The 27,140-nt window shown below is 40.6% G+C and overlaps 1 protein-coding gene across 1 annotated transcript; it reads right to left on the minus strand.

Moving 5' to 3' along the window:
* Positions 1 to 1,713: 1,713 nt before the first annotated feature.
* On the minus strand, positions 1,714 to 26,607 carry kcnc4 (potassium voltage-gated channel, Shaw-related subfamily, member 4). Its single transcript, XM_040048197.1, is given in 5 exon segments — positions 1,714 to 3,517; positions 7,347 to 7,523; positions 8,191 to 8,599; positions 8,601 to 9,128; positions 25,114 to 26,607. Coding segments are annotated over 5 exon segments (1,797 nt in total). The 5' UTR covers positions 25,729 to 26,607; the 3' UTR covers positions 1,714 to 3,449.
* Between the last annotated feature and the right edge of the window lie 533 nt (positions 26,608 to 27,140).

Raw genomic sequence — 27,140 nt, forward strand, 5'->3', positions numbered from 1 at the left:
AGTGGAAACTGGCAGACATATCCTCAGCATATAATATCCACAAAACTTAAAAAGAGGTTATACACACACAATAAGGTAATATTATGTTGAAGCACAGTACGTATCACTCCGCGAGGCTCCTGCCTACGATAGCCGTAATGCTCCTACAATCCATCAAGCGGTGCGGCTTCGTAGCTCAGCAAAGTCGTACTAAAACATTTGACAGATTTTTGAGCGCCGTGTACCACAGAAAATTGTTTCGAGGTCAGTAAACACAACCAGAATTCATACATAAGGCACACGGGATTATAAGGGGCACTGTCGATTTTCAGAAAAATCAAAGGATTTACCTTTACAAAGCACTACCAAAAATAGTGCTTTGTTGTGTATCTGATGGACGAAAGCTAAACCAGTTCCACACCACTGGAGTTGCAGCATTTCTACAAACCAGTTCTGGTTCATCTGTTTCATTCTACGATAGGCTTTCGCCCTTCTCATTCTCCGTCGCCGGCACGCTTTTTCCGCCATGTGCGAAAACAAAGGCACTGCTCATGCGCGTTTTACCCATGTTCTATGGCGATATTTCATTTTCTTCTCGTTGCCCGACATTATACCGGTATTACCGTGAACGGTATGATATGGGCCAGCCCTACTATTTACCTTGCACTTTTAGAGTATCTTAGTCTCTCTCTTCTCACACATAGCAGGAACACACACACGAACAACAGGAAGCACACTTGCAAGATAAGAAACATTCAACCACACTTTGCAGCTAAACACCACTATAAACAACTTTCTAACAAACAAGCAGACTCAAAAAAAAATTTCTTTGATTTCTCTTTCGATCTCGTTATCTCAGTCTCACCGTTTCATCTCTCATTTCTATGTCAGTTTTATTCAAAATAATTGATCGTTTTTGCAATAATTTTAACAAAATCCTCCAAACCACAGCAAATTGAAAATTGTTTATATGACTGCATGTTTCTAGTCACAAATGTTCCATGTTTTAAATAACTGGAACTCATTTCAGTCACATCCAGTAGTTGTGCAAGTGCACGTAACTTCCACACTTTTTAATTTCTGTAAAACTGAGATTAGGAAACATAATAAGAGCATCATCTTCATTTAGTCATGCTTCTTATCTCAGTCTAACCAGTCTCTCAGTCCTCAGAGCTTTTAGTAAAAGACGGTGTGTACCTTTTTTATGAATACATGCCTTCTTGTTTTACACTTACCCATGACAACTTGCCATCCTCCCTCCCTTTGTTGCCATAGTGCTTTGCATTGTATTGCCAAGCATCAGAATGTTTCCCGTGTGCAACGACAGTAATGACGATCATGCTGGGCTGAGGTGGATGCATGTGTGTCTGTGAGGATGTGTGTGATAGAAAGAGTGGCGCTTCTTGCATGTGGCACACAGAGAGTTGGAGACGGAGGCAGCCGAGCAGTAATTAGCGTTGCCTGTCATACCAAATCTCCATGGAGACGTGTTCTGTAAGTCATCTACACCTTTGGTACATAATCGTGGAAGCTCAGGAGAGCAGGAAGCACAGCTGTGACTGCCGTTACACCACTCTGAACAAGCACAGCATCAACCTGTATAGTCTGGTGTTCGCTCTATAAATAGCTATACAGTAGAGGTGCTGTGATGACACGAACTTTGCAACGTGCAGTGGGAAGAATATGTGGATGCAATGCAAGCTGTGAATGAAAATAACAACGCACGACGCTCAGTTTATCTTCAACATCTGTGAAGAAATTGATTTTATTTGATTTTCTGCATATAAATGCATGCCTACATGGTTAAACATCACACCCACACACTCAAACAGGCACGCACACATACACACATGACATCTTACCGGGTTAAAAACCATCACGGTCACCTACACAGTGCATACTGGGGAAATGTTAAACCAGCCTACTGTGCTTGACCGTCATATTTGAGTACACGGAACAGGGAAAACAGGAAATGAGGCTTAAAAGGTGAATTATTAAAATAAGCTTTCATTGGTCAACAGCAATTTTAACGTTGCATCCACATGAACAGACAAGAAAAGAGCTTAATGACCTAGAGTATTGCACTGTGCTACATACATACAGCTGTGCTTATATATTACAAACATCTGCATCAGCATAGAAAGATTCTAATGAAGGTAAAATGAGCTTTCCCTTTGTTTATTTAACATAAGGCCACTATGGTAGACCATGAGGACTAGATTATAAGTCTTGAAAAAAGAAAAAGACTCCTGCTTCTCTTTTCCAAATATGTAACAGAGTTTTTACAATACAAGTAGAAGTGTTAACTTACCAGTTGAATTACACTACTGCACACATTTAAACTCCATTACTCAACATGAGGCACAAGTGGAGATGATGATATTGTACTGTATGTATCTTTACCAACATGTACTGAAAGTCTTTTACCATCTAATCTAATTGAGTCTACATTTGGTCCTCACTCAACCAGTAATGATACATCAATTGTGTATAGCTAATGTAACAGACAGACAATACTGCTCCATTGATTTTCTTTTCTTTTGTTAAACTCTTATTGTACAAGGATTTACAAACAATGTGTTTCCTGGCAGGGTTCGTATCACATCTAGTCCCTGGCAAAGTATCTGAATGTTTCCATGTGGTTGGTTCTAAAAAGCAGAAGAACAGAGACCACATAATAAAATAAAATAAAAAACGTGGGTCTAATTTGTTGACATCGATCAATGACTTCAAGTTTCCATCTTGTCCTTTTTCACAGTAGGCGTTTTGCTGTACAAACCTATATTCACAAGCAGATTTTCTCACTCCTTATACAATGTAGGGGTTTTGCTGATGTGTGTTGACTCCCAAAATAGACACATGATAATAGAAAGTAACATGGTAACGAATGTAACAACACATAAAAAAGGATTTTTACAACAGACTCACAAAAGCCCCTGAAAACTTTCTTTAAGTTTTAGGTCTGTAAAATTTAATATTCACAATTACATTTTTTTTTAATCCAAGTTGACTAAGAGTGTCTTTTTTGAAAACCCAGATTATCGAGTGTGTGGCTTCAATTTGAATTATAGTGACCGAACGCCAGATTCAGATTCAACTGGTGCACGGAGGAATGTGATATCACACTTTCTCGACTTCAAATCAGGCAGACAAGTGACCTTAACGTCACTTTGGAATAAATCTGTGATGCTTTTTTCAGAGCCTTGGAGTCAAGCTATGACATATCCACTAAATAAAATGCATATGAATGGTAGCCATTTTTTTGGAGTATCATACAATGCTTGAGCATGCAGTACATGCAAAATGCTCTCTAACATGTAAGTAAGTGTACATGTGATAAATGTGCTATGCAACTTAAAACAAAAGTTCTCATCCTGAATTCAAAGAATCTCTTCAGCAGTTCATTCAGGAAGGGAAGTGTACGCCACTGAGGAAATCACGCTCTTTCTCCTTTTCATAGCCAATCAGCATCAGGTCAGAGTGGTGACCTCCGGCTGAGCATAGTTTCCCGTGGCCGCAAGGATGTCTTTACAGCTCTCTGTCAGGAAACACAAAGGACAGAATGACAATGAAATATAGTGACTTAGCATAAAAAACACTGAAACTGACCCAAGCGAGTGTGCTATAACCTAAGAACAACGGGGTCACCACCCTTCCCTCCATTATTAATTAATCCTAGGAAAGAAGAAGCCCTAAATGTTGATACATATAATAATAATAAAACTAAACTTATTTCTTGACTATTAAAATCTTTATTTTCAACAACCAACAAATCAGTTAATATTTTAACTCTATTTCACAGACAAAAACAATACTTTTATTTGAACTTCACATGGGAGCCAGATGTTTCACTGTGACCATCCGTGTTGTTAATGGAAACCTATTAGTGGGAATCATATCTGAGGAATCACTTGGGAATATGGCGGCTCGCTTGAGCTTGGAAAACCTTCCTCTTCTCATCTGTATAGCTTCCTGCCACTTCCTCTTGCAGCACTTGAACTGTTTGCTATACTATTATGCACACAAACGGGTGGTTATCTCATCACAAATACACAAATACAATGTGCTTTTGAATCCCTGTGATGACCTTAGTCACTGCAACAGCACTGTCTTTTTGTCCTGTTCCTGATAACCATCCAGGCATCTTCAGGCCTGCATCCATCTATCTATTCCTCTAATTACAGCCACACTGCCCTAGTGAAATATTAGATGTACCTTTATATCCTGTAACCCTGTAATTCACCAAAACCATCTCCCTTTGCCACATAGCTCTAAAAAGCAACTTTCAAATGTTGGCTAACAACTGAGTTTTTTTCTTTTTAATTCTGCACTGAGCACTAAACACTGAGCACTTCTTGCAGATAATGTGCACTAAAATGTGTTGTGTACGTGTGATATAATCCACTGTAACAGACTGGGATATCATTATGTACATACTCACCAGATACCAGGCTAAGAATTGAATTACCCCCCCTCCTCTCTCTCACACACAGATTTGTATTAAGGTGTTCTGGCTTTTCTCAGCTTCCTATTGTTTTTGTCTCTGTGACCAGAATAGCGCTTATATGGTGATCTCATGAGCTGACCAGACAATTTTCCATTATTAGAAAGCTCAGTATGAAACCAAGGTCGGACAGTTTCACCCCATTTGTGTCATTTTCATTGTGTTTGTGAGGCTGTACATTTATGTAGTGACAGATTACTTTGTCCCCTGAGTAAACCTGTCCACAAACATCACTTCTTCTCATTTAGGACAGATTTAATTGTAATTTTTATTATATTTTATTTTGTTCATATGACAACATGCCATTATAACTAGCACCAATTTACATCAACATCTTCAGGCAATGACAAGTTATTCAGGAACATTTCTGTATAATGAGCTGTTAAAAAAATACATGGGTGTACTCTCCTAGGAGAAAAGCTACCATAAGTGCCCCAGTTATGATAAACCCTGGTAGTGAAATAAACCTCAGCAAAGTGCAGGGTTTCAGCAAAACACCTTCAGCAATGTTGGACTGTTTGCACACAATTGTCAGGATGTTGACTGGATAGTGCTCAGGGTGTCAGGAATCAATCCACGGCTGCCAAATATAGAGCCTCTTCTCACAAGAGGCTTTTGGGTAGTTTGGAAAGCTCAGACATGAGATGCAGCGGTCATTCAAGCAGACAGAGATGGCAGGGTCACAGCAGAATTACAGCAACTTTGTCTCACCCTCACCCCCCATCTTCTGTTTAAGAATAATAGCGTTGCATACAAACGTGTAGCTTACACGGTTATGTGTGCTGATGTGATCTAGAAGTCAATAAATAAATAAATAAACAATTCAAGTCATGATTTTCATCTTGTGTCTTTAACTGTATCATTTTTTCCTCACATGCTAGGCTTGGTACCCTGCGAACACTTGTGCACTAATCCTAACCTGAGTACTAACTGTGCACACAGAGAGATTGATGATGCAATTAGGGCTCAATTGATTTTCTATTGATCTGAGTGGTAAATAATGGTTGAAACAGGATTTACTCCCTTAGAGGTGAAAGACAGGTGTTTGAATTCAATTCAATTTTATTTATATAGCGCCAAATCACAACAAAAGTCGCCTCAAGGTGCTTCATAGATACAGAGAAAAACCCAACAATCATATGACCCCCTATGAGCAAGCACTTTGGCGACAGTGGGAAGGAAAAACTCCCTTTTAACAGGAAGAAACCTCCGGCAGAACCAGGCTCAGGGAGGGGCGGGGCCATCTGCTGCGACCCGGTTTGAAGGGTCCTGCGAAACATTCGTTGTGCTGTTCATCTCTCTGTTCTTTTTGTTAGATCAACTATAAGCACAATTTATGATGATTATTGAAACTTTGCTACAAGTAACTACTAATGTTTTACATTTCTTAAACTTTTGTGTTTTTGTGTGTCATTTTTTACAGGTATTCATATCTTGCCACACAATGCACACTCCATATACTGTAGGTATGAAGTTTAGAATAGCTTATAAGCACCACTGAAAGCATCTTAGCACTCTGCATACTCAGAATCAGAAAAAAGACAAAACACTGTGTTCCTTTTAGCCTTGCTAGCAGCAGGAAACTGTGATGGCATTATCTGTCAATCACTCTGTCAATCAAACTCACACTTCAGGTAAGACAAAAACATTCATCCCACAACTATACAACATCTTTCCCAAAAAATTGGTAAAGATATTCATGTTCCCCTCAGGGCTAAATATTTTATAAAAGAAAAAAGAAAACGTTGCTCCTCTTCTCAATTTTTTTCTCCTCAATCTGTGAATTATTCTTGTAGTATAAAACAAAAACATTAAATTCCCTTTAACTTTGTATTCTTCATGTCTGTCATGGAACCTGGGCTGTTGCCTGAGCTTTGAATTTTTGTTTTGTACAGTCTTTGTTTAGCACATGTTTCCTACATGATTTCTTCAAGATTAGTTGTTCAATCCAGTCTTTCGGTTTCTTACTATTATTTTCGCTTTATTTTGCAATCTAGTTTCTGTTTGTCGGCATGGTTATAGTTTAACTTTAATTCCTGCCCCGTGTCCCCTCATATCTTGGTGTTAAGCCTCTCTATGTCAAGCGTTTCCCATTTGTTACTTATTTTGGTAGCTGTTGTGTTCTTGTCGTTGTGTTCTTGTTGTTGTGTCTTGTTCCTGCTTGACTTCCATTGTCTCATTATCTTTAAATAGCTTCAGCTGTGTTTAGTTCCCCACCTGTTTCCCCTTCCCTCGTTGCCTCTTGCATATTTAAACTCTTTGATCTTTAGTAATTATACTTACTATCATAGCTAATTTATAATATAAGGTGTAATTTTAACATATAAGGTCATAATTTTACATATTAGCATAAAACCAGGAGTTACATATGGATGCAAAAAATTGGTATTGTTAAAATTTTAGCATGACGATGTTGAAAATAGTCAATTGTCTCCATATTTTAGAATAAACTGTGTAGAAAAATCTACATGCATGTACTCCATAAGTGAAGTTAAGGCTAAAGCCAGCAAGGGGTAATGCTAGTCATTGCAAAGGAAAGTGGAATTGTTTGTGAAAATGATCCTACTTTTCTTTTGATTTTTTTTACCCCAGTTAACATTTTTCCAACAACTTTACTTTGTCAGTTGATGCTTTAACATGTCTTGAATATAGCAACAGTGGTCCAATTTAGAGTAAAACAGACACTAAAGCGGGCTATGCTACCATAGAACTGGAAGTTATTTCTGTGTGAGTATGCAGTATCCCTCAGCTTGTCAGTCATATCCAACCCGCACTTATTTTTTCAAATCAACAAGGTAGTGACAGCCAAAATGCTAAACTTGGAGCTTCATATCTGGCTCAAATGCAGCATGTACGTACTCACCAGTTTGAACGCTGGGGTTCTCTGAGGTTAGGAGGAAGCAGGTGCCCTCTTTCTTATTCTTGTCTCGACCTCGGGAACACCGCAATGTCCACTTTTCGCTGGGGGACAGCGGCTGGGTCAAACTACAGCCTTCCTCATCTGAAAGGGCCACATTTGCATCCCCGTTCTGTTTGGAGTCTGGACAGGAAGACAAAAATACATGCCAACATAAATGGCAAAGTTGATACAGACCCGAGGGCCCACACAAAGGCAGACAGAGGTATATTGCACAAAACTGGTATTTTTCTGTGATGAAATCCAATTTGACTGAGATGCTAGGAGAGCTAATTTAATCCCAGTACGTTGCTGTCATTGTGACTAAGTGCAGTTCATCTGTCAAGCAAACTCTACAAAACCTACAAAGTACAAGACTTGAAACACGATGGCTCTTTGTACTACTACTACAGTGCAACATTGATACAGTGCAAATTAAGATTAAAAGGTCAGTTTTCATGGTTCACACATGATGCACAAGTTTGTCCTCCAACCTACTGCAAGTGAATGGATGGGGTTTTTTGGTGCTGCCAAGAACAATTTCAAGTAATAAAATAATCTCCAGACTGAAACACTTTTTTTGCCCCCACTACTCTTAGTGAGGGCACAAAGAGAACATTTGGCAGGAAGCATCTCCAGTGAAACCATGTTACTGCTTAAGGTTAAATAGTGTGTGCTTCAAAAACAAAACTGCCCCAGAAAACCTGAGCACGTGAAACACCGTCACCTGCATGGTAGCCACAACAAATGGTTAGTGAGAAAACATGCCTCTGACATTTTAGAGAGTTTAAAAATTGTACTGTAGCCTCACCTGAGCGGTTCCTACTGATGTTCTCCTCAGGAGCCAGTGGACACGTGTCACTCTGAGTACTGTCTCTGTGCGAGTTTGTTTCTGACTTCCCAAACGAGGCTGAGTCAGTTGGAGCATCAGGGTTTGGGTTGTGCTTCTTCTTCTTTTTTGGCAGCTTCTGTTTTGCCATAGCCAGCGAGTAGTACATCCCAAAGTTATTGACGATGACGGGAACCGGCATAGCAATGGTCAGCACCCCAGCCAGTGCACAAAGCGCCCCTACCATCATGCCGAGCCACGTCTGTGGATACATGTCTCCATAGCCCAGTGTGGTCATAGTGACCACTGCCCACCAAAAGCTGATGGGGATATTCTTGAAGTGCGTGTGATTGCAGCCTGTGGGGTCATTAGGCTGGATTCCAATACGCTCAGGCATAGTAAATCATGGTGGCAAAGATTAGCACACCTAGCGCCAAGAAGATAATAAGCAAGAGGAATTCATTGACACTAGCCCTCAACGTGTGACCCAGGACACGCAGGCCTACAAAGTGGCGCGTCAGCTTGAAAATCCGGAGGATTCGAACAAACCGGACCACACGGAGGAAGTTTAGCACATCATTGGCAGCTTTGGATGACAGACTTTTCAGAGCCAACTCCAGGTAGAATGGTAGAATGGCCACAAAGTCAATGATGTTGAGCGTGTTTCTGATGAAGACTACTTTGTCTGGGCAGGATATTATGCGCACCAGAAATTCAAACGTGAACCAGACTACACAGATGCCCTCCACGGTGAAGAGGACTGGGTTGGTCACTATTTCGTTCCTTGTGATGTTCTTTGTCATGTTGCCCTGTACAACATGCTCCGTCCAGTTTTGCACTTCATAGAAGGCATCGTGGGTCTCCAGGCAGAATGTGGTGATCGACACCAGGATGAAGAAGAGAGAGGCAAGTGCAACTCCCTGGAGGAGAAAGATAATGACTGTTAATCAATACAATGTTATGTCAACCCACAATTAGTGAACAGCCAGTATAGGGTTTCTAAAGCTCAAACCACCATCTGCATGATGCGCCCATGCTAGAAACGAGTTTTCAATTAACACGATATATAATAAGACCTCTTTTATCTTCAAACTTCAAAGTTTAAAAAAAAGGATGTGCCAATCAACTCTCGTGTGTTGAAGGATTTTATTACTGGGGGAGGTAATGTGCGTCAGTTGACTGACAATAAGCAAACACTGTATTTATGTATCACTGGAAAACTTAACTCAGGCACAACAACTTAATGATTTAAGTTTGTTGTGACTGATCATTGCCTGTGAAGCGAGTTTCACATAGGAGGATAAAAATGAGCCCTCAGTATCCCCAACTATACTGACCGAATGCAAAAAAGCAGGAAAAAAAATAACAATATGACACATACAAACAACCAAATTATATCTGGAATCATTTCCAGAGGAATATCTGTCCAGTAGCTTGACTAATGCAGCAGCGAGATAGCTGTGAATTAATAAAGTTAACATTTATACTCAAACAATTTCCCAGGTTTAACAAATGCAATTTTTTAAACATGTCTCCATGTAAAATTTTGCCAAGTAAACTAAACCCGAATCCAAAACATTCACAATCATCCACTAATCATCTGTGTAACTGAAATGAAAGCAAAGGTCCTAATGAGTTCTCGTATGGCTTGCTGGCATGCGCTTTCATAATTACTTACAAAGTGAATGTATTTTTTGAACCAAATGCAAGCACATGTTATGAATAGTTAAGCTCAAAAAATAAAAGCTCACAGTTAGTCATCCGGTCCAAGTGAAACCCTCCCTCAGAAACATCAGACTCATTATTCTACCACTTTGCCTCCTCAGGGCATGCTATTTACCTGTCAGGAAATAATGGTTCAGATTGTCTTCTACAGCTCTACTTAGTAGGTGGCATTTTCTTCATGCTTATTTGAAAATGCTCTTTGTCTGTGGGAGAGCGAGGACAATGTTCTCAGAGAAAACAGACCAATTTAACACCAATTACTTTCCATGAACGTATAGACTGAACCATGCTGACAGAAGACGTGATTCTAATAACGCTGGCTGAGACGGGCACAAACAGCAGGGGGCGCTAATACAGTAACAACACCACTACCTGCAAAAATAATATGAACAGTCTTTAACATATCATTTTATTTATTTATTTTTTACAACACAAATCACTCTATGACTCACAAAGGAAACAGAAAGGGAAAAACAAGCAGAGTGTCCTGATGCAAAACTGAGAGGAGAGAATGCTGAACGCCTTACAGCCTCCACACGTGTTTTAGAGCATGTGTTCTGCATGCAAGCCTTCCCTTATATGAAAAATAGGGTCAAATAGCTTTTATGGTTGCTGACAGGCAAAATGAACAATGTGGCTCCACAGCATTCACCTGGTCCAGCACAATGGCTGTGCGCGTCTATGTTTGTGTTAACGCTGTGTGCTTACTCATACATGATATGTCTTTATTGTTTACTGATACCTGGGCAAATTGTAGTGCCTCTCCAGCCTTTCTAACCTTCCAGCTGGATAAATATGTAACTGGAACTTGCATGCACTTTGCCATTTTTTCTCCCTTGAGGGAATCTCACATATGAGTCAGCTAAATCACATGTGGAAAAGAACAAATACTGCACTGAAAGGCTCAATGGGGACATTCATTCACAGTGGAATTAGACTAAAACAATAAGAAGTGGACATCTGATGGAGTTGGAGTAAACTTGATACTGCGCACTTAAAAAAAACAAATCCTAAATAGATAAATCAACATGCATAATACATATTGTGGAGCTTGTAACCACTAAAACCTTTATATTTGTCCCTGTAGAACACTGAGGTGCTCACTGCTTTGATCCCCTGAGAAGATGACGACTGAGGCACAGGACTATTGGGAAGGAGGTAAAAGCAAAACTGTGCCCCAGGAGGATCTCCTGCTCTGCAGGCACGTTTTCCCCAAACATCATCAGCACTAACAGTGCTCATTATGTGAGAGTCACAGATCGCAAGAGACAAAAATGATGTTTAACAATTATTTTCTTTTAGTGACTGAAACTAAGGGGTGTAACCATGTCAACATAGACTCTAATAATAAGAGCTTTTAATTTCTAGAGGACATTAATTGAGCGCTAATTTATCTCCATTCATTGTATCTAGCTCACAGACATGCATACTCATATAAAATATATTTTCAATGTGTCATCTCTTCAGTGCTTTCCTATTAGAAAGCTTTTGCAGACAAGGGCCAGATATGCAGCCGGCACCAAATAATTAAGCTTCTCTGAAGACCCGGCCACTTTTACAGCACCTCATTTTCCAGGCTCAATTAATAAAACATGGTGCCAGCATTTCATCAACCCCCTCTGGACTTCCTATTGTCCCAGTCCCTCTTCACGTGCTGTATGAGGGTCTCAAATGTTAACCCTGAAAGGTGGAGCTCCGTGTAAACACCAGACGAAACCTGTTATAGGACAACAGCGCAAGAACTGATTATAGATATATATGTGTCAAGATAAAAAGGCCTAATAATTTTTTATACCAACACCATAATTAAATGATAAAGCTAAAAAATACCCCAATATCTATACATTTGCCGGAGCTAAAGGTAGCTTTTCAGATGCTGCTAGTTTGTTTGAATGTCTCATAAAAGGCTCTCACTAGTCATCTCTTTCCATCTGTCAGCAGTGAATTATATCAAGAGGATGTTGGAGTGGTGGTGTTTGTGGTAGCTCAACCAAATTTACCCCCTGGCTTCCCGCCTGAATACAAAGTTAGCTTTGCATAATGGAAAGGCAACAGAGCTGACTCCAGTTTCTTTAGTGGGGGGTAGAAAACTTGCACAAGATGTATGCTTTGTAATTACACATTTACACAAGCTGCTGTACAATAACTCTACCTAAATACAGCAGAATACCAAACTGAATAATATCCAATCGCTCTAACTTTAAGTAAACGAGAGTAACAGGGCTTCCAAACCATAAGCCCAAGTTGGACATTATTATGTTAACTACTTGTTTTAGGCGTGGCAGCAGAGCTGCACACATTAGCCACATATTCATCTAATGACCTGTCAAGTCTGCTTATGCTCTGTAAACCCATTCAGTCCAGTCTGGTTCCAATCCACTCTTTCTTCACCCCCATCCATTTACCTTATCTCATTGCTCTCTATTCCCATCCATTCATCTTTTCTTCCCTCCTCTCATCTCCTCTTATTCAATCATGGGCATCCCTCTCTTCTCTTTCTTTTTCCAGGTACTATCTGGGGGCCGTAATCAGCTCAGGTGACACAACACCTGCCCCCATATTGAGCCTCCTCCTGCCATTAACTCCAACAACTTCCTCCTCCTACGTTAATTCCCTTCCCTTCATCCATCCATCCATCCTCAACATTCAATACTTTGTCATTTCACAAAAACCTTTAATCACACATTGTTAGTATAATTGAGTGAGGAGTAGAAGACCATTATTTGTAATGAGGAAAGAGGCTGCACTCTCCCAAGCAGCTGTGGAAGTCATAATGGAACAAACTACGCAGAATTTCCACCAGGTTGTACAGCAAATGTCTAACTGACTAGAGACAGGCGTTGTGACAGCGAAAATTTAAAGATCCTTTCGAGATCTGTTGGAAGGATCTGCTTTGAATAATAGCTGCTGTCTGATGGTTTCATAAAAGTTCAATTACCTGGTCATAAATTCTTAAAACTACATCTACGTCTCTTCCCTCACTGAAAGACCCAGAATATATAATGTGCAAAGCTCTTCTCAAAATAAGAAGCAGACAGACTTAACTACATATTCATTACTTCCATGCTAATTAATCTTTTGTGATATCTATCTATAAATATATATAGATTCTAGATGCTATTCTTTATTTAATCTGAGGGTAGGAAACACACATCACACATCAGCTACTGTATCAGGTCATTCCTGAGTTCTGAAATTTGTGCCTTTATGCACATTTTCATGCCGCACAGTGTTACCAAAGACATCTTCTACCCAGCAGTAGAATTTAAAATCTGTACGTGTCAAACTGCAGGTACAAACTAATCACCACAGTGAAACTCCATCATTAACACCAATCATCACGCTTTTAAGTGTGGAGGTAGTTTCATTTTGTGTGACTCTAAATTCACATTAAAACACAGAAATATTCAGATGACACAGAAGCGTTAATACATCTTGTTGGTGCCATTCCTGAACCTGTTGAAGAGGGGAAAAATTCTTCCTCCTTACTTATCATCACTTGCAACAGTGTCTTAAAATAAAATAATGTTTCATCATTAGTCAGATCCAAATGTTGGCTGCACACATCTACTGATAATCTATTTTTTCCAAGTACCATTAATTATTCTGGTGAGTATAAATAAAGCTCGCTCTGGAACGGTTCGCAGCCGAGTGTGAAGCAGCGGGAATGAGGATCAGCACCTCCAAATCTGAGGCCATGGTTCTCAGCCGGAAAAGGGCGGAGTGCCCACTCCGGGTCGGGGACGAGTTCCTGCCCCAAGTGGAGGAGTTCAAGTATCTCGGGGTCTTGTTCGCGAGTGATGGGAGAAGGGAGCGGGAGATCGACAGACGGATTGGTTGCTACGGCTGCAGTGATGCGGACGCTGCACCGGTCCGTCGTGGTGGAGAGGGAGCTGAGTGTAAAAGCGAAGCTCTCAATTTACCGGTCGATCTATGTCCCTACCCTCACCTGTGGCCACGAGCTGTGGGTAGTGACTGAAAGAACAAGATCGCGGATACAAGCGGCAGAAATGAGCTTCCTCCAAAGGGTGGCTGGCCATCGGGAGGGGCTCAGAGTAGAGCCGCTGCTCCTCCACATCGAAAGGAGCCAGCTGAGGTGGTTCGAGCATCTGACAAGGATGCCTCCTGGGGTTGGTGTTCCGGGCATGTCCCACTGGGAGGAGGCCCCGGGGCAGACCCAGGACACGCTGGAGAGATTATATCTCTCGGCTGGCCTGGGAACGCCTTGGTGTTCCCCCAGATAAGCTGGAGGAGGTGGCTGGGGAGAGGGAGTTCTGGACTTCTCTGCTTAGGCTGCTGCCCCCGCGACCCGGCCCCGGATAGAGCGGATGAAGATGGATGTATGGAGTATGAATAAACATTTTTCTTACAGCTGAGGAAATGGTTGGACTTTTGGCTTTGAAAAAAAAACCTAACCAAACAGAAAGTGCTCCTGTGGTATAACAACAGATCAGCAGTCACTTTGAGTCCTGTGGTTGTTCAGGAGCTTGTGATGAGCTTAAAAGGGTCTGACAGCAGTCAGTTTATTCAAATGCCAAACAGTTTATCCCACAACTAAACAGAGCTGGGTACTGCCGCCAGAAGCATCTCTACAGGGAAGAATCTCAGGGGGCCTGACACACGCAGTGACAGCTACTCTTCTCATAAAATAGTCAGTGTAAAGAGTGCAATCACATGACACAGCCTGACTTTACAGCTCTGTGCATGTGCATCATGGCCCATTCACCTGGGGTTAAAGTGAAGTCTACGATGTGATATTTCTGTTATTTCTATACATCCATGTAGGTGACTGTTTATCAGTCAGTAAAGCTTCCAGTATTTAAATGTATGTGTATAGTTTATTTAAGAGCTGACATGACATCACGTTTGTAGTCCAGCAACAGATACTCAACGCAACACAGTCACCTTGTTGGAGTGATTGCCATAAGGACTCTTTACAGCCAAAGCAGTGTGAGGCCAAGCGAGCTGTATGCCAGAGCTTTTTATTTTTCAGCTTCTATAATCTTGCTGGGGTTGAAAGCTGAGATCGAGACAATATTTAAGTAGCTTAATAGTTATTTGTAAATTTTGAATCTTTCCCAGTTATTTCTGGCCTGTCTGAAATACTTCCATTACCTGCTTCTTGTTTTGCCATAATGGGGATAAATTACATCTATTCGTGGTACTTTTGCTCAATTTTAAACATATTTGTGCTTAAGTGCTTCTGTGTGATTCTGCCTGTTTCTGCCATTTGTATGAGCAGAAATGCTGCAATTTCTGATGACTTTTGCTGACATTTCACCTCTGACACTGTCCTTATACCACTGTTCAGATCAGGGATGTAACTGGTAATGACTGTAATCTGATGACAGCTGAGCTGCTGCCGTCTGCTGATCAAGGCCATACGATTTTACTCAAAGCTCCAATGGCTAGTGACAGTTAGAGCCTTTTCAACCAACTGCAAGAATAAACGGACACTTCAGTTGTTATTGATATAAAAATGTATCGATAACATCTATAGTGATATATTGTATTTGTAATAACTGGGTATACTTATATAAAGTAAACTTCTGATGCCACATATTACTATTTTCATACATGCAACTTTTACTTTATAGTCAAAACTTGTAGGAAAAAAGTAAGAATCTAAAAGTGTGACTTTATGTTGCTACATTAATTCAGTTTGAGTTTTTTTTTTTTATTAATCTGCAGCCATACCCTCGTATGGTCACGTGCTCTGGCTAACAACCGAGAGGAGACTGCAGATACAAGCTTTCTCCAAAGTTTGTCTGGGCTCAGCTTTAGAGATCAGATGAGACGTTGAGTCATTTGGGAGAGACTCAGAGCAGAGCCACTACTATTCCACATCAAAAGGAGCCAACTGAGGTGGTTCAGGCATCTTATTAGGATGTTTGCTGGACGAGGTGTTCCAGACATGTCTTACTGTGTTGAGGTCCCAAGACACACTCGAGAGATGATGTGTCTCTGTTGGCCTGGGGTTGCCTTGGTGTTTCCCCACATGAGCTACATGAGGTGGCTAGGGAGAGGAAGGTCTTGGCTTCTCTGCTTATGCTGCTGTCCAACCCAGCCATGGATGGATGGATGGGATGTTTTTTGACATCTTTGTCTCCTGCTGAGATCGCTTGACATCATTTGAGACATTTATTTTATTTTTTATTATTTTAAGATGCTTTATTCGTTTTAACTAAACAAGCCAAAAAACATTGAATACTATATCATCGCTTTGTATAGTTGATGCAGAACAGTGATTTGTAAAGACACATGCAGCAGGGACAGAGAACGTCACATTCATTAGGAGACATGTTTTGAATCAAATGGAGACCTTCTGTCTTTGGCTCGTGCTTTGGGTTGCCACTTGATCAACAGTTTGTTTCTAGGCTGATATATACAATAGATATTTATTATCTCTATTTATTTATTTTTTACAACAAAGTGTGGTAGATCTGAGAACTGCAGAGCTGATAATGATTTGTGGATTGACCACTCATTCATTTAATGATATGGGGAAAATATTAAGTAGTCGACAGCAACGGAGTAGAGAGACACATTTGAGGTTATTTAATACATAACCCGATATCAACAATCTAAACATGGGGCAAAGAGGATGCTGAAGATGCCCAAACCTGGATTGGATGGAGTCGACGTTTAAATGGAAGTTAATTTGTTTTGTGTGTTTTTTTTATGTGGTTCTCTTTTTACACCTGAGTGTAAAAAGAGAACCACTGACATGGCTATAGATGCATGCATGTCATCTTTTCAGCCACCTTTCTCATAAGTGACATTTGTTGACTTTTGTAAACTTTAGACAACCAAAATGCCAAATTATGGGAGAGGGGACAAGAGGATAAAAATGTTGTTCAGTCCGATATAAAGCGAGACACCTGGTCACCCTTTTAATACTCCAGGTGCCAAAAAGACAATCCAAGGTCACTATGCGTGAGCGTCCAGACAGAGCAGAGGTCCCCAGAGGGGACAGCAGCCCAGTCCCAGCTGGGAAAAGCAGAACAAGGAGCCATAACATGACACACAACAGGCAGCAGGCTGTGCATAAGTGCACAGCAGCTGGAGAATCCTATCACAAGCATCACCTCCAGCTGTTGAACAGTACACTCTGTTACTAATATGGACAGGCTATATGCAGAAACCAAAACAATGAGCCTTCTGAATAATCAGCAGCTCCAAAGGCAATGACAGCAGCTACTACCGAGGTTTTCTTAGAATTCATGTCACACTTGTTCACGTCTGCAAGCCGGGACGTGAATGAATTAATCTCCACTCCTCTCCCGGCTATCTGGAAAGGAGTGGTTCATTACCAGATATTTATAATTTATAGATTCATGGAACCAGAAATATTTGACAAGCTGGTAGCGAGCATGCATAAAATGAGACAAAATTTTTAAGGAGATCTAAGGGGCAGTTCTAACATTTATTTCCAAATCAATTAAAAGGGGCATTACGTCACCTTCAGTTTTAACTACCATTCATTTCTGATCAGGGTGTGTTAGCAGGGACACAACATAAGATTAGTGACACGGTGCCTCCTCCACAAAACAGAATATACTTAATAAGGAGGTGGAGAGATCTGCATGGACAAAATCAACCAGTGTTGTAACATCTAGCAACAAGTCACAAACAGCCAGCACCTACTCCGTGAACACTCGAAACATGTGGATAGCATCAGTTGTCTCAATACAAATCTCAACCTCTGGAATTGCACATCTGATGCCAAATACTCCACCAAACGCCTTCCTTCTATTTACAACCACCGACACTCTCCAGCCAGCTGAAGTATATGGGATGTGGTTGAAAGCTCTGGCACTGACCTTTGAGCAAAGACGATCCTGTTCGTATCTTAAAATATTGACTGAAGTAATTCCTAACAGCTGAAATTAAAAAAAGAAAAAAAACTGCACATATATTTGATGTCGGGATTTCAAAAAAATAGTGCAAAGTCAAGCCTTTCAAATGTCAGAATGCATGAAAATAATCAATCAAATCCTTTCAAGTGTCCTCTAATAGCAGCCAGTGAAAAGGAGCCTTTGGCAGATGTATGAAATGTGCAGATGCATTAAGTTAAACGTATTATATCAATGCGGCATTCAAATAGCTTTTAAAAAAAAAAAATAATCTGCATCAATAAATGAAATAAAAAATAAAGAAACATGATATTTTCAGTAATGCATATTTATTTATTTATTTATTTGTCTGCAAAACAAAGTCTGCAACTATGTGCAGGCATCCCAGACACTGAACTGTTTTCAGCAAACAGCTGAGAACTGAGCAGAGTAAACAACCAGTATAATCACACAGGATTATACCTCTTTCACTGAGACCGGTGGCTGTTAGAAAGTCTCCTTAACAAGGCTGTGCTGCTTTGATGAGGTGCGAAAAATCAAATCCTGTGTTCAGTTCACAGAGCAGCCAGGAGAGAGGTGTTGGCATTGTGAAAGCTGATCCCAGAAAGGTTAGTGTTTCACTCAGAACACACCTTTATTATTTGTCAGCTGTGCATCGAACTCTGGATGTTTTTCATAACCAGTAATGTGCAAAGCTGTGATCATCAAGCTGTGATGTGATCGATAGTTAGCTCAATATCAATATAGTTTCAATTAATTTATATAGCATGAAAACACAAAAACGGTCTCCTCATGGGGGCTTTAAAAAAAACTGAGTCATGGTATGTAATCTAGTTTAATGTCACTCATTAAAAATATATATCTATATGTATATCCGAGACAAAATTCAATCATTCAAACAGGAAACTCAAAATGCAGCAGACTTCAAGAATCCCACATCAGTCTATCGCTTGGTTTACTGATATTAATTGATTTTTGCCTCTCTGTGGGAGAAAAATGCAATGCTCTTTTCTGTGGGAAAGACAGCTTTAATTGTTCACCACAGATTAAAAATGTGTAGCCCATTACCACAGCGGTAATTAATTATAGTCAACAAGCCTGGAACTAATGAAATATTGCATTATGGAAGAAAGCGCTAGTCTAAACTTAATGCTGATGTCAAGTCTAACTGTCACATGTCACAAAAAGGATTGCAAAGAGATGTTTCCTCAGAGCCTCTTTATAGATGATATAGAGACTCTCTGGATATAAAATCCTATTATGAAGCCTCCAGCTGAGCTTTTTTTTAGTTATCTTAGATTTTTTTGAAATCAGACATCACAAGCCAGCGACCGACTGACAGTTAAACTGAGGGACATGATGCAAGTTCATAGGCAAAGAACTGTGTCAGTGACACAGGAACACAAACCCTTTCATTGTCTGTCTGCACACTGATTGGGGACCACAGAAAAATAAATTCCATAATGTAAGACTTTAAGCTATGAAGTCATCGGGATGGTTTCAATGCTAAAAGAAATGAGAAAAAAATGCAGGTTTAAGGCACTTTAATGTTGACCTCACTTTTCAAACCCAGAGGCTACATCCATATTTTATAAAGTCTATGCTTTGCCCTCTGTTGGTTGATTTATGCAGCCAAGTGGGCAGCAGCACATTTAGACCCATATTTTTTCATCAGCAGAGACAACTCACCTCCCAATGGACTGTGGAGAAGATCAGCAATCTTTAATACAGATGCAGACAATGATGAAATAATATAATATCAACACGACCTATTTTCTGTACTTTCACCAAAAACAACAAAAACAGCAACAGAAATGTGTTATTTATTAGAGGTTGTTGAAAGTATTTAAACCTACTTGTTTAATTCCCCTTTAAACTGATAGACTGAACAATTTAGGACGAGCTTGTGGCTAAATGACGGCCCAAACGTAGCCTGTATACAGTGGGTAAAATAAGTATTGAAAACATCACCAAATTTCTAAGTTAATATATTTCTAAAGGTGCCACTGACATGAAAATCTCACCAACTATCCTGTCCACACATACAAAGAAATGAATCCATAGATGCCCATAGTTTATGTGTAATAATGAGAAATGATACAGGGAAAAAGTATTGAACATGCTTACTGAAACGTATTTAATACTTTGTCACAAGCCTTTGCTGGTGATGACAGCTTCCTGTATGGAGGAGCTAGTCACATGCATTTCTCAGGTACGATTTTGGTCCATTCTTAGAATCCCTTTGGTGAGAATTTCATGTCAATGGCACCTTTAGATGTATTTAATTATAAAATTGGTGATGTGTTTAATAGTTATTGTATATTAGTATGTATAAAAGATGGACATAGCCACCATGAAACCCCATAATGATTTGTGCATTCTGATTTTAGCCTCTGTTGTTGTTAGGATTTTTTGTTTGGGGCTTCTTCTTTTTTTAAAGAGAACATGACCATTTTTAGATTCAAGGACGGGACTGATCAGCTAATGCCCGTACCATAGCCAGTATAAAACATGGATGTGGCTTCAGAAAAATTAAGCCAATGCAGAAGTACCGCAAGTTATATTCTATATGAAGACCAACAGATGATGATAGCTGTGATTACAAAAAGAGCCGTGTTTTTGGGCTCAGCCACTCATTTTCAGTCACACTGACTGAAATCTACTTTAAAAATCGAATCCAAAATCAAGGGGTCATCTGTGTGCCTGAAACTGCGCGCTCATCCACTAATGCCCTTTCAACCACAAGATCTTAAGGAGCGTGCAGTTTCACAGTCAGACCTGCCTCTCCTCGCCGCATCCAGTTATTTGCAACAAACCTAGCACATTCTGGAGTCATAGTTTGAATGGTGACCGACTTGTATCGGACTGTGAAAAGTGTGGCACAACCCATAAATGGGGACAGTTTGACCTTTGACCCTCAACACAATCAATTTTTTTTGTTTTTTCCCCCCAAACAGAGAACTTTGTCCATGCTAGCCATTATAAAGAATGCATGTTTAACACACTGGCTTCACTTTTTAGGACAAGTTCATCACATACATTCGATGTAACCAACAGATCAACAGTTCAATAGTGCAGAAAAAAAATATCTGCAATTTTATGTACATATGAATAAGTATTAGCTACTTTCAGCTGCTCCCTTGTCACTACTTGTTACCACAGTAGCTCCACACGTTTGATGTGGCAGTTTTACACCTTTCCTGATGCAAACGCAAAGATGATTTGTGTCTTCAGCTGGAATAGAAGCAGTGACCTTTCATTCGCCAAGCGAATGTGTAATCCACCACGCTATGGAGCCACTTTAATGTGAGTGTAAACACTCTGAAAATTAGACCTGAGAGTAAACACGTAGCAAAGCTGCTACGCTCAATGGGGCAGCCCTATAAGATCACGTGGTGTCTTTGATGGCGCTAACATAAAGAGCCAACATACAGGTGGCTACTTTTCTTCAGTAAATTGAGTTGAAAACAGAAGCTGAGAAGAACCTGAGGAGAAATTCTTTCTTGATCTAACATAAACTGGAGATGCATAAAATGTATAGTAGCGCATTCTTCTGGGCTCTATTAAATGTTCCCAGGGGACTGCACTCTGTGAACTCGCAGTATAGTGGCCTCATGTGCTCGCTTTAAAAGAGCTGCATCTCCAGTCATGGTTGATCCCAAAGAGGATGTGGCTTACATGATGGACAGATTAACTTCCCTCCAGCTTTTAGGAATCACATTACCTGAGATGAGCTTAGAGGCTCTCTGAAATAAAAAGGCCATAAAGGTAATGTGAGTCCCTCAAAATGCAGCCCCACATCCTTTCAGAAAGCATGCTCTCAGAATGCACACAGAGTAAACATACATATATGAAGTGGCTGGAACGGAAATGGATAAAGAGGATCTTATCCATTTCCATTATCCGCCTCCCTTCTGGAATATTTCAGAAAGCTTCACATGTAGATCTTTCACAAAACTTCACAAATCCTAATTGATTAATTTACAAATATTCAGCGGTGAGAGACAGACGTGATTAACTGGCAGGCACAGCGCGGGTCATCTTCAGACGACACCGACGCAGTGGCAGCTGTGACTCAGAGATGTGGGCTCCTCAACAGCGACAGCCTGCGAATGCCACCTGGACGAGAAGCTAAAATAAACACTATTTGTAGTGTCGCTGGCGTGCAGCGGGAACATTATTCTTCGGCAATGCTGTGAGAGTGTTTGAACAGACTATTCAACTGCACAAACAGACAAATAGAAATTAGAGTTAGCATGAGCCCCTCTCCTTCCTGAGCTGAATGTATTTTTCTTTCTGCCCGATGAAAGCTCCTGGCCTTTTGCCGAAAAAACTCTTGCAAATGATACTCGATACTTGCTTTCATGTTTACTTCAATAAGCATCCTGCTTTTGTTGCTGAGCCATTAGCTATAGCATGCTTTCAAAATGTTTACAGCAGGATGATACCCCCCGTGGAAAGATGGGAACCTTTTTTTTTTTATAAACCAAATCTGATAAATAACTGAGATCTCTGTTTTTTGGGGTTGTTGTTTTTTTTATATCATGCAGATCTTTGCATAAAACCTTACTCGCATGTCACTTAGCATTGGCAAAAGCACAGTCAAGTTTCTTAAAAAAAATGTTAACAAATGATTAGCTTTTTTTTAGCCTTTTAGCTTTTTTTATAGCACTAGTGTAAGTACAGCAGATGTCCATCTACTGATTAATACGGTATGATTTACGATACACGGGTCTATGCTTCTGCAGCCTTTTAAACACTCATCTTTCTGAGCACCTTTTGAGTGCAAACCTTGAATAGGATGTGTGGGAACACTTCACCGGCTCTGTATTCCTGTCATGAAACAGCATTTTTGCTATTTTCAGTATTTTGCCACAATTTCGTAACGTATATTTAGGGGAGGAGAAAAAAAACGTTATTCACATGATTGAAAGAGATGTTTAGTCTCTCAGAGAAAATTCAGGTATTGAAATGCATTTTAGAAAAAAAATGAATTTCTTGTACAGATCAATACATAAATATGTTTTATAGCTATTACCAGCACAACAAATGTGTGGAGAGCACAGTAAAAGGTTTGGATCCTGAAGAGCTCAGGTCCTTAAAAAATCCACAGTACTTAGCATCGCTTTTTCAGAGTGAGGCATCATGAAGCTTTTTGTGTGTTGTTTTTTAAAACGTAAAATGTTTAACTCATGGATTTTCATATGCTCTGCAGCTTTGACTGATGTAGAGATCTTACTTATTAACAGATCCCTGCACTTCCTAACTTCCAAATACTGCAGTCTGTTTCAATTTCTTTTTGTTTCTTCATATGATATCAAACAGAGACAGACCTCGAGCTCTAACTGACCATTATTATGTACACTTTGCTTTGACTGCCTGCACTGCCTTTTTTGCCTTCAGAATCGCTTTAATTCTTTGTGGCATAGATTTAAACAAGGTCCTGGAAACATTGCTCAGAGGTTTTGGTCCATATTGACATGACAGCTTCACACAGCTGCTCCACATTTGTCTGCTGCACATCCATGATGTGAATTTCCTGTTCTACCACAACTCAAAGGTGCACTGTTGGATTGAGATCTGGTGACTGCGGGGGTCATTTGAGTACAGTGAATTTATTGCCATGTTCAAGAAACCAGTTTGAGATGATCTGAGCTTTGCGACATGGTGTGTTATCTTTGCTCGGAGCAGCCATCAGACGATGGGTACACTGTGGACATCACGAGAAGCAGCCTGAACTCATGATACAAGGCAGGAGAGATCCGTGCTTTCATGTTGTTTATGCCAAATTTGGAACCTAGCATCTAAATGTCACAGTATAGATTAAGGCTTGCTAGATTGGGCAACATTTATTCTGTTTTATATTCACCAATGTTAGTGATCCTGTGTGAACTGTAGCCTTAGTTTCTTGTTCATAGCTAACAGGAGTAGCACCCGGTGTGGTCTTCTGCTGATGTAGCCTACCTGCCTTCAGGTTTGATGAGTCTTGCATTCAGATACGCTTTTCTGCTTACTTTGGTTGTAAGGAGTGCTTATTTGAGTTAATGTTGCCTTCCTATCAGCTTGAAGTAATCTGACTATTCTCCTTTGACTTCTGACAACAACTCAGAGAAGTGACTGGATAGACTGTCTTTTTCATGTCATTCTCTGTAAATCATAAAAATGGTTGTGTAGGAAAAGCAGGTCATCTTGACCATGTTTTCATGCTTAAATGCACTGAGTTGCTGTGAAATATCTGAATAGTGTATATGTCTAAAATCTTAGTAGATGTCTGTCTTGGACTAAAGCAAAAACACTACAGCATTCTCATATATAACTGTCTCAAAAGACCTAAAAGGCATACCAAAGGACTCCCCCACCCTCAGTGACGTTCTGAAAGATATATTTTCATTTGCTTTTTGCAGCTTTGGATGTTTGCTTTTTTGTTAAATGTGTGATCCTTTTAACTCAGTGGGGTTCAAACAGTTTCTTAAATGAACTCACGACTACACAGACTCCTGCACTGTATGGTGTAAAAACTGCAGTGTAAGATAATAAGAAATGCTTCTTAAAAGTATAAGCAGCTAACTGTAGCTGTCAAATAAAGAGTGTTTGAATGATGGGCTAAAAAGATTTTTTCTTTGTGTATTGTAGTAGATGTATAGAGTAGCAAAACAGAGAAAACATGTACTGAAGAACAATGCTAGAGCAGATGCTACATGCTGAATTTGGCTGCAAGACTTTGCTCCAAGCCAGATGGGATTGGCTCCAGCTGCTCTACCAGCCTGAATTGGAGAAGTGGAAGACAATGGATGGATGTACTATAAAGCCTGACTTCATAGCACAGAAAACTCTCCAAGGTCAGACTCTTAGCACACTTTTTGAAACAAAAGAGAGCTTTCTACATACTTTTGTCAATTTATTATTTCAATCTATTCAAAACTTGTCAAACAAAAAGAATATTAATCTCTAAACTATCATTTATAATTCATTTGTAATTGTTTAAGACTAGTGGTTGCATAATGTTCCTTTTAATCTTGATGTTCAACTAAAAAACTATATTTTTAACAGTCAGTGAAACTAATGTAAAGATATAAACTTTGGCCTGAAAGCTGTCATGTCCTAAAAACAGACAGACAAGGCGCAGACTGGATAAATACAGACAGCTACAGCCACGTTACAGTTTACAGGTCTGTAGCTGCATCAGTAGCTGCTGCAGCCTGACTGGCTGACACCTGTTGATTTGGACAACATGTGCGCCTTTTTTCCTAGTTGGAATGACACAGCGGGCTTTTGCGGACGCACTCTGACATGTGGCCGTTAAAGGGCCGCCTGCTGAACTCACCCTGGCTGCTCTAGATGAATACGGGTCGTCAAACAGCGCCCAGATCTTTGGCTGCCAAACTTCGCGGCAGCCTCTCGACCTGTCGGGGACGTCTTCGATGCCGAACCTCCTCGGCATCTCTCTCTCGTCGTCGGTGTCTTCTGGGTCGGGCGGTTCAAATATCTCCAGGGCCTCCTCCGCGTCCCGGTGCTGCCGGTAGGTCATCCAGCAGCATGGCTCCACGTCAGTCTCGTCTATACCCCAAAACGCCAGCTCTTCCTCGAATAGAGGCCCGCAGACGTCAGCCGGGCAGTGCAGCTTGCCTGTCCGGTAATAGTTGAGCACGTACGCAAAGATGCCGGGGTGTCTGTCGAAGAAGAACTCGGTGGCACTCGGGGACGCAATGTCTGAGTCGGAGCTGACCTGCGACTCCGAGTCTGCTAGCCATGCCAGGCGCGTCCCCGGCAGGGTCCTGAGGGTGCTCTTGTAGGTCTCGTGTCGAGTGCCGCCTACGTTAATAATAATTTTATCCGAGTCTTCCCCTCTGGCCATGTCTTCCTTCAGACATGATTTAGACGGAGGTTTGTTGCCTGACTTGCGTCCTCGGTAAGACGAAACACAAACCGAGCTTATCATTTAGAAGCAGTGGGAGCAGACCTACTGGCTGTTCGCCCCTGGTTCAAACTGTTGTCCGCTGGAAAAAAAAAAATCAGAAAATTAAAGCAAAGTGAGCCTTCATTTCACACCCATGTGGCTCGTTTATTGCTGATTGTTAAGGTGCATAGTAATGGTAAAGCGCGATGAAAACCACCTGTAACAAAACTCAGTCTGGAGGCTGAAAAAAGCAAAACGCGGGTGGTGGAACTCGATCGGTGTTTGTAAACGTTTTAGTCGAATAGATTGGACAAGGTGTTTTGAGTTGTTGCCTCCAGATGTTATACTTAATTCCTGTCCACGGGCGCAAAGATGTTGGACTTATTTCCCGTCCACGAAGACATATTATTGCCAGGAAAAAAAAGAATATTGGCTTTTACGCATGGTATTTCCTATAGGAGAAAACGCTAAGTCAGAAAACATGTGACGATTATCTCCCCCTTTCTAAAAAAAAAACAAAAAAATATCCAAATTCTGCAGCGCCAAAATCAAATCCACAACTAATATTGGCAACTTTTCTCGCCCCTGCTCGTGATTTGGAAGTCAGAGATTGATCCACTGGTCCAGTCCATCTAATCATGCAGTGAAAAATTTGACTGATTTTTCCTCCTCAGATTTGCTCGTCCCGCGTGCCAGATGTGGGGTTGTTTTCCAGCTGAGATCTGTTGCTTCTCCACAAGTACCCTATATCTTCCCCTAGCGACACAGCCCGGTTGGATGGTGCGCTCAACTGCCTCAGCAGTTTAACCCTTTGTCTGCCGAAGCCTGGCGCACTATTGAACCACTCCCTCTAATTAGACCGAGAGGATGGACTGGTGGTGAGGTGTGCATCTTTGTGTTTGTGCGTGTGCGTGAGAATGAAACTCGGTTTAATTAAGCCCGTTTACGCTTTGCAGCCTTTATTGTACATATTCAGCTCTGAGTCACCATGGGGACTACTGACCTCTGATTTGTCACCAGCACCTGTAATTGTGTAGCGTCACATTAAGGAAGCGTGCCAAGGGTATAAAACGCAAACAGCCGTGGGGGAGAATAAATAAACTACTGTGTACTGTAACGCAGAATACCTTTATTGCATGGCGTTACTGCATGCATGCTGGTAGGAGTTTATATTATAGTCACACAAGATAACCAACTTAAATTGAGTTAATAAGATTGATCACATACCCACCAATATCCAGAAGGTTTAGGTGGGGTTTTTATCAGGAGTAGCCTCGAGGTGGTGATGATTCAGATTCTTTTTATTTTTCGGTTGTTATTGTTACAGTGTACAGAGTGCTCCAACAGGTAGCGCTTATGGCCAGTGGTTTTAGTAAACTAACGTCCTGATTTCGCCACCTAGAGGATCATTCAGTGAACAACATGTTTAAATGAGTTGCTTAGTTTTCAGTGAG

This window comes from Simochromis diagramma, unplaced genomic scaffold (assembly GCF_900408965.1).
Source record: "Simochromis diagramma unplaced genomic scaffold, fSimDia1.1 OVJJ01000387.1, whole genome shotgun sequence".
Taxonomy (NCBI): domain Eukaryota; kingdom Metazoa; phylum Chordata; class Actinopteri; order Cichliformes; family Cichlidae; genus Simochromis; species Simochromis diagramma.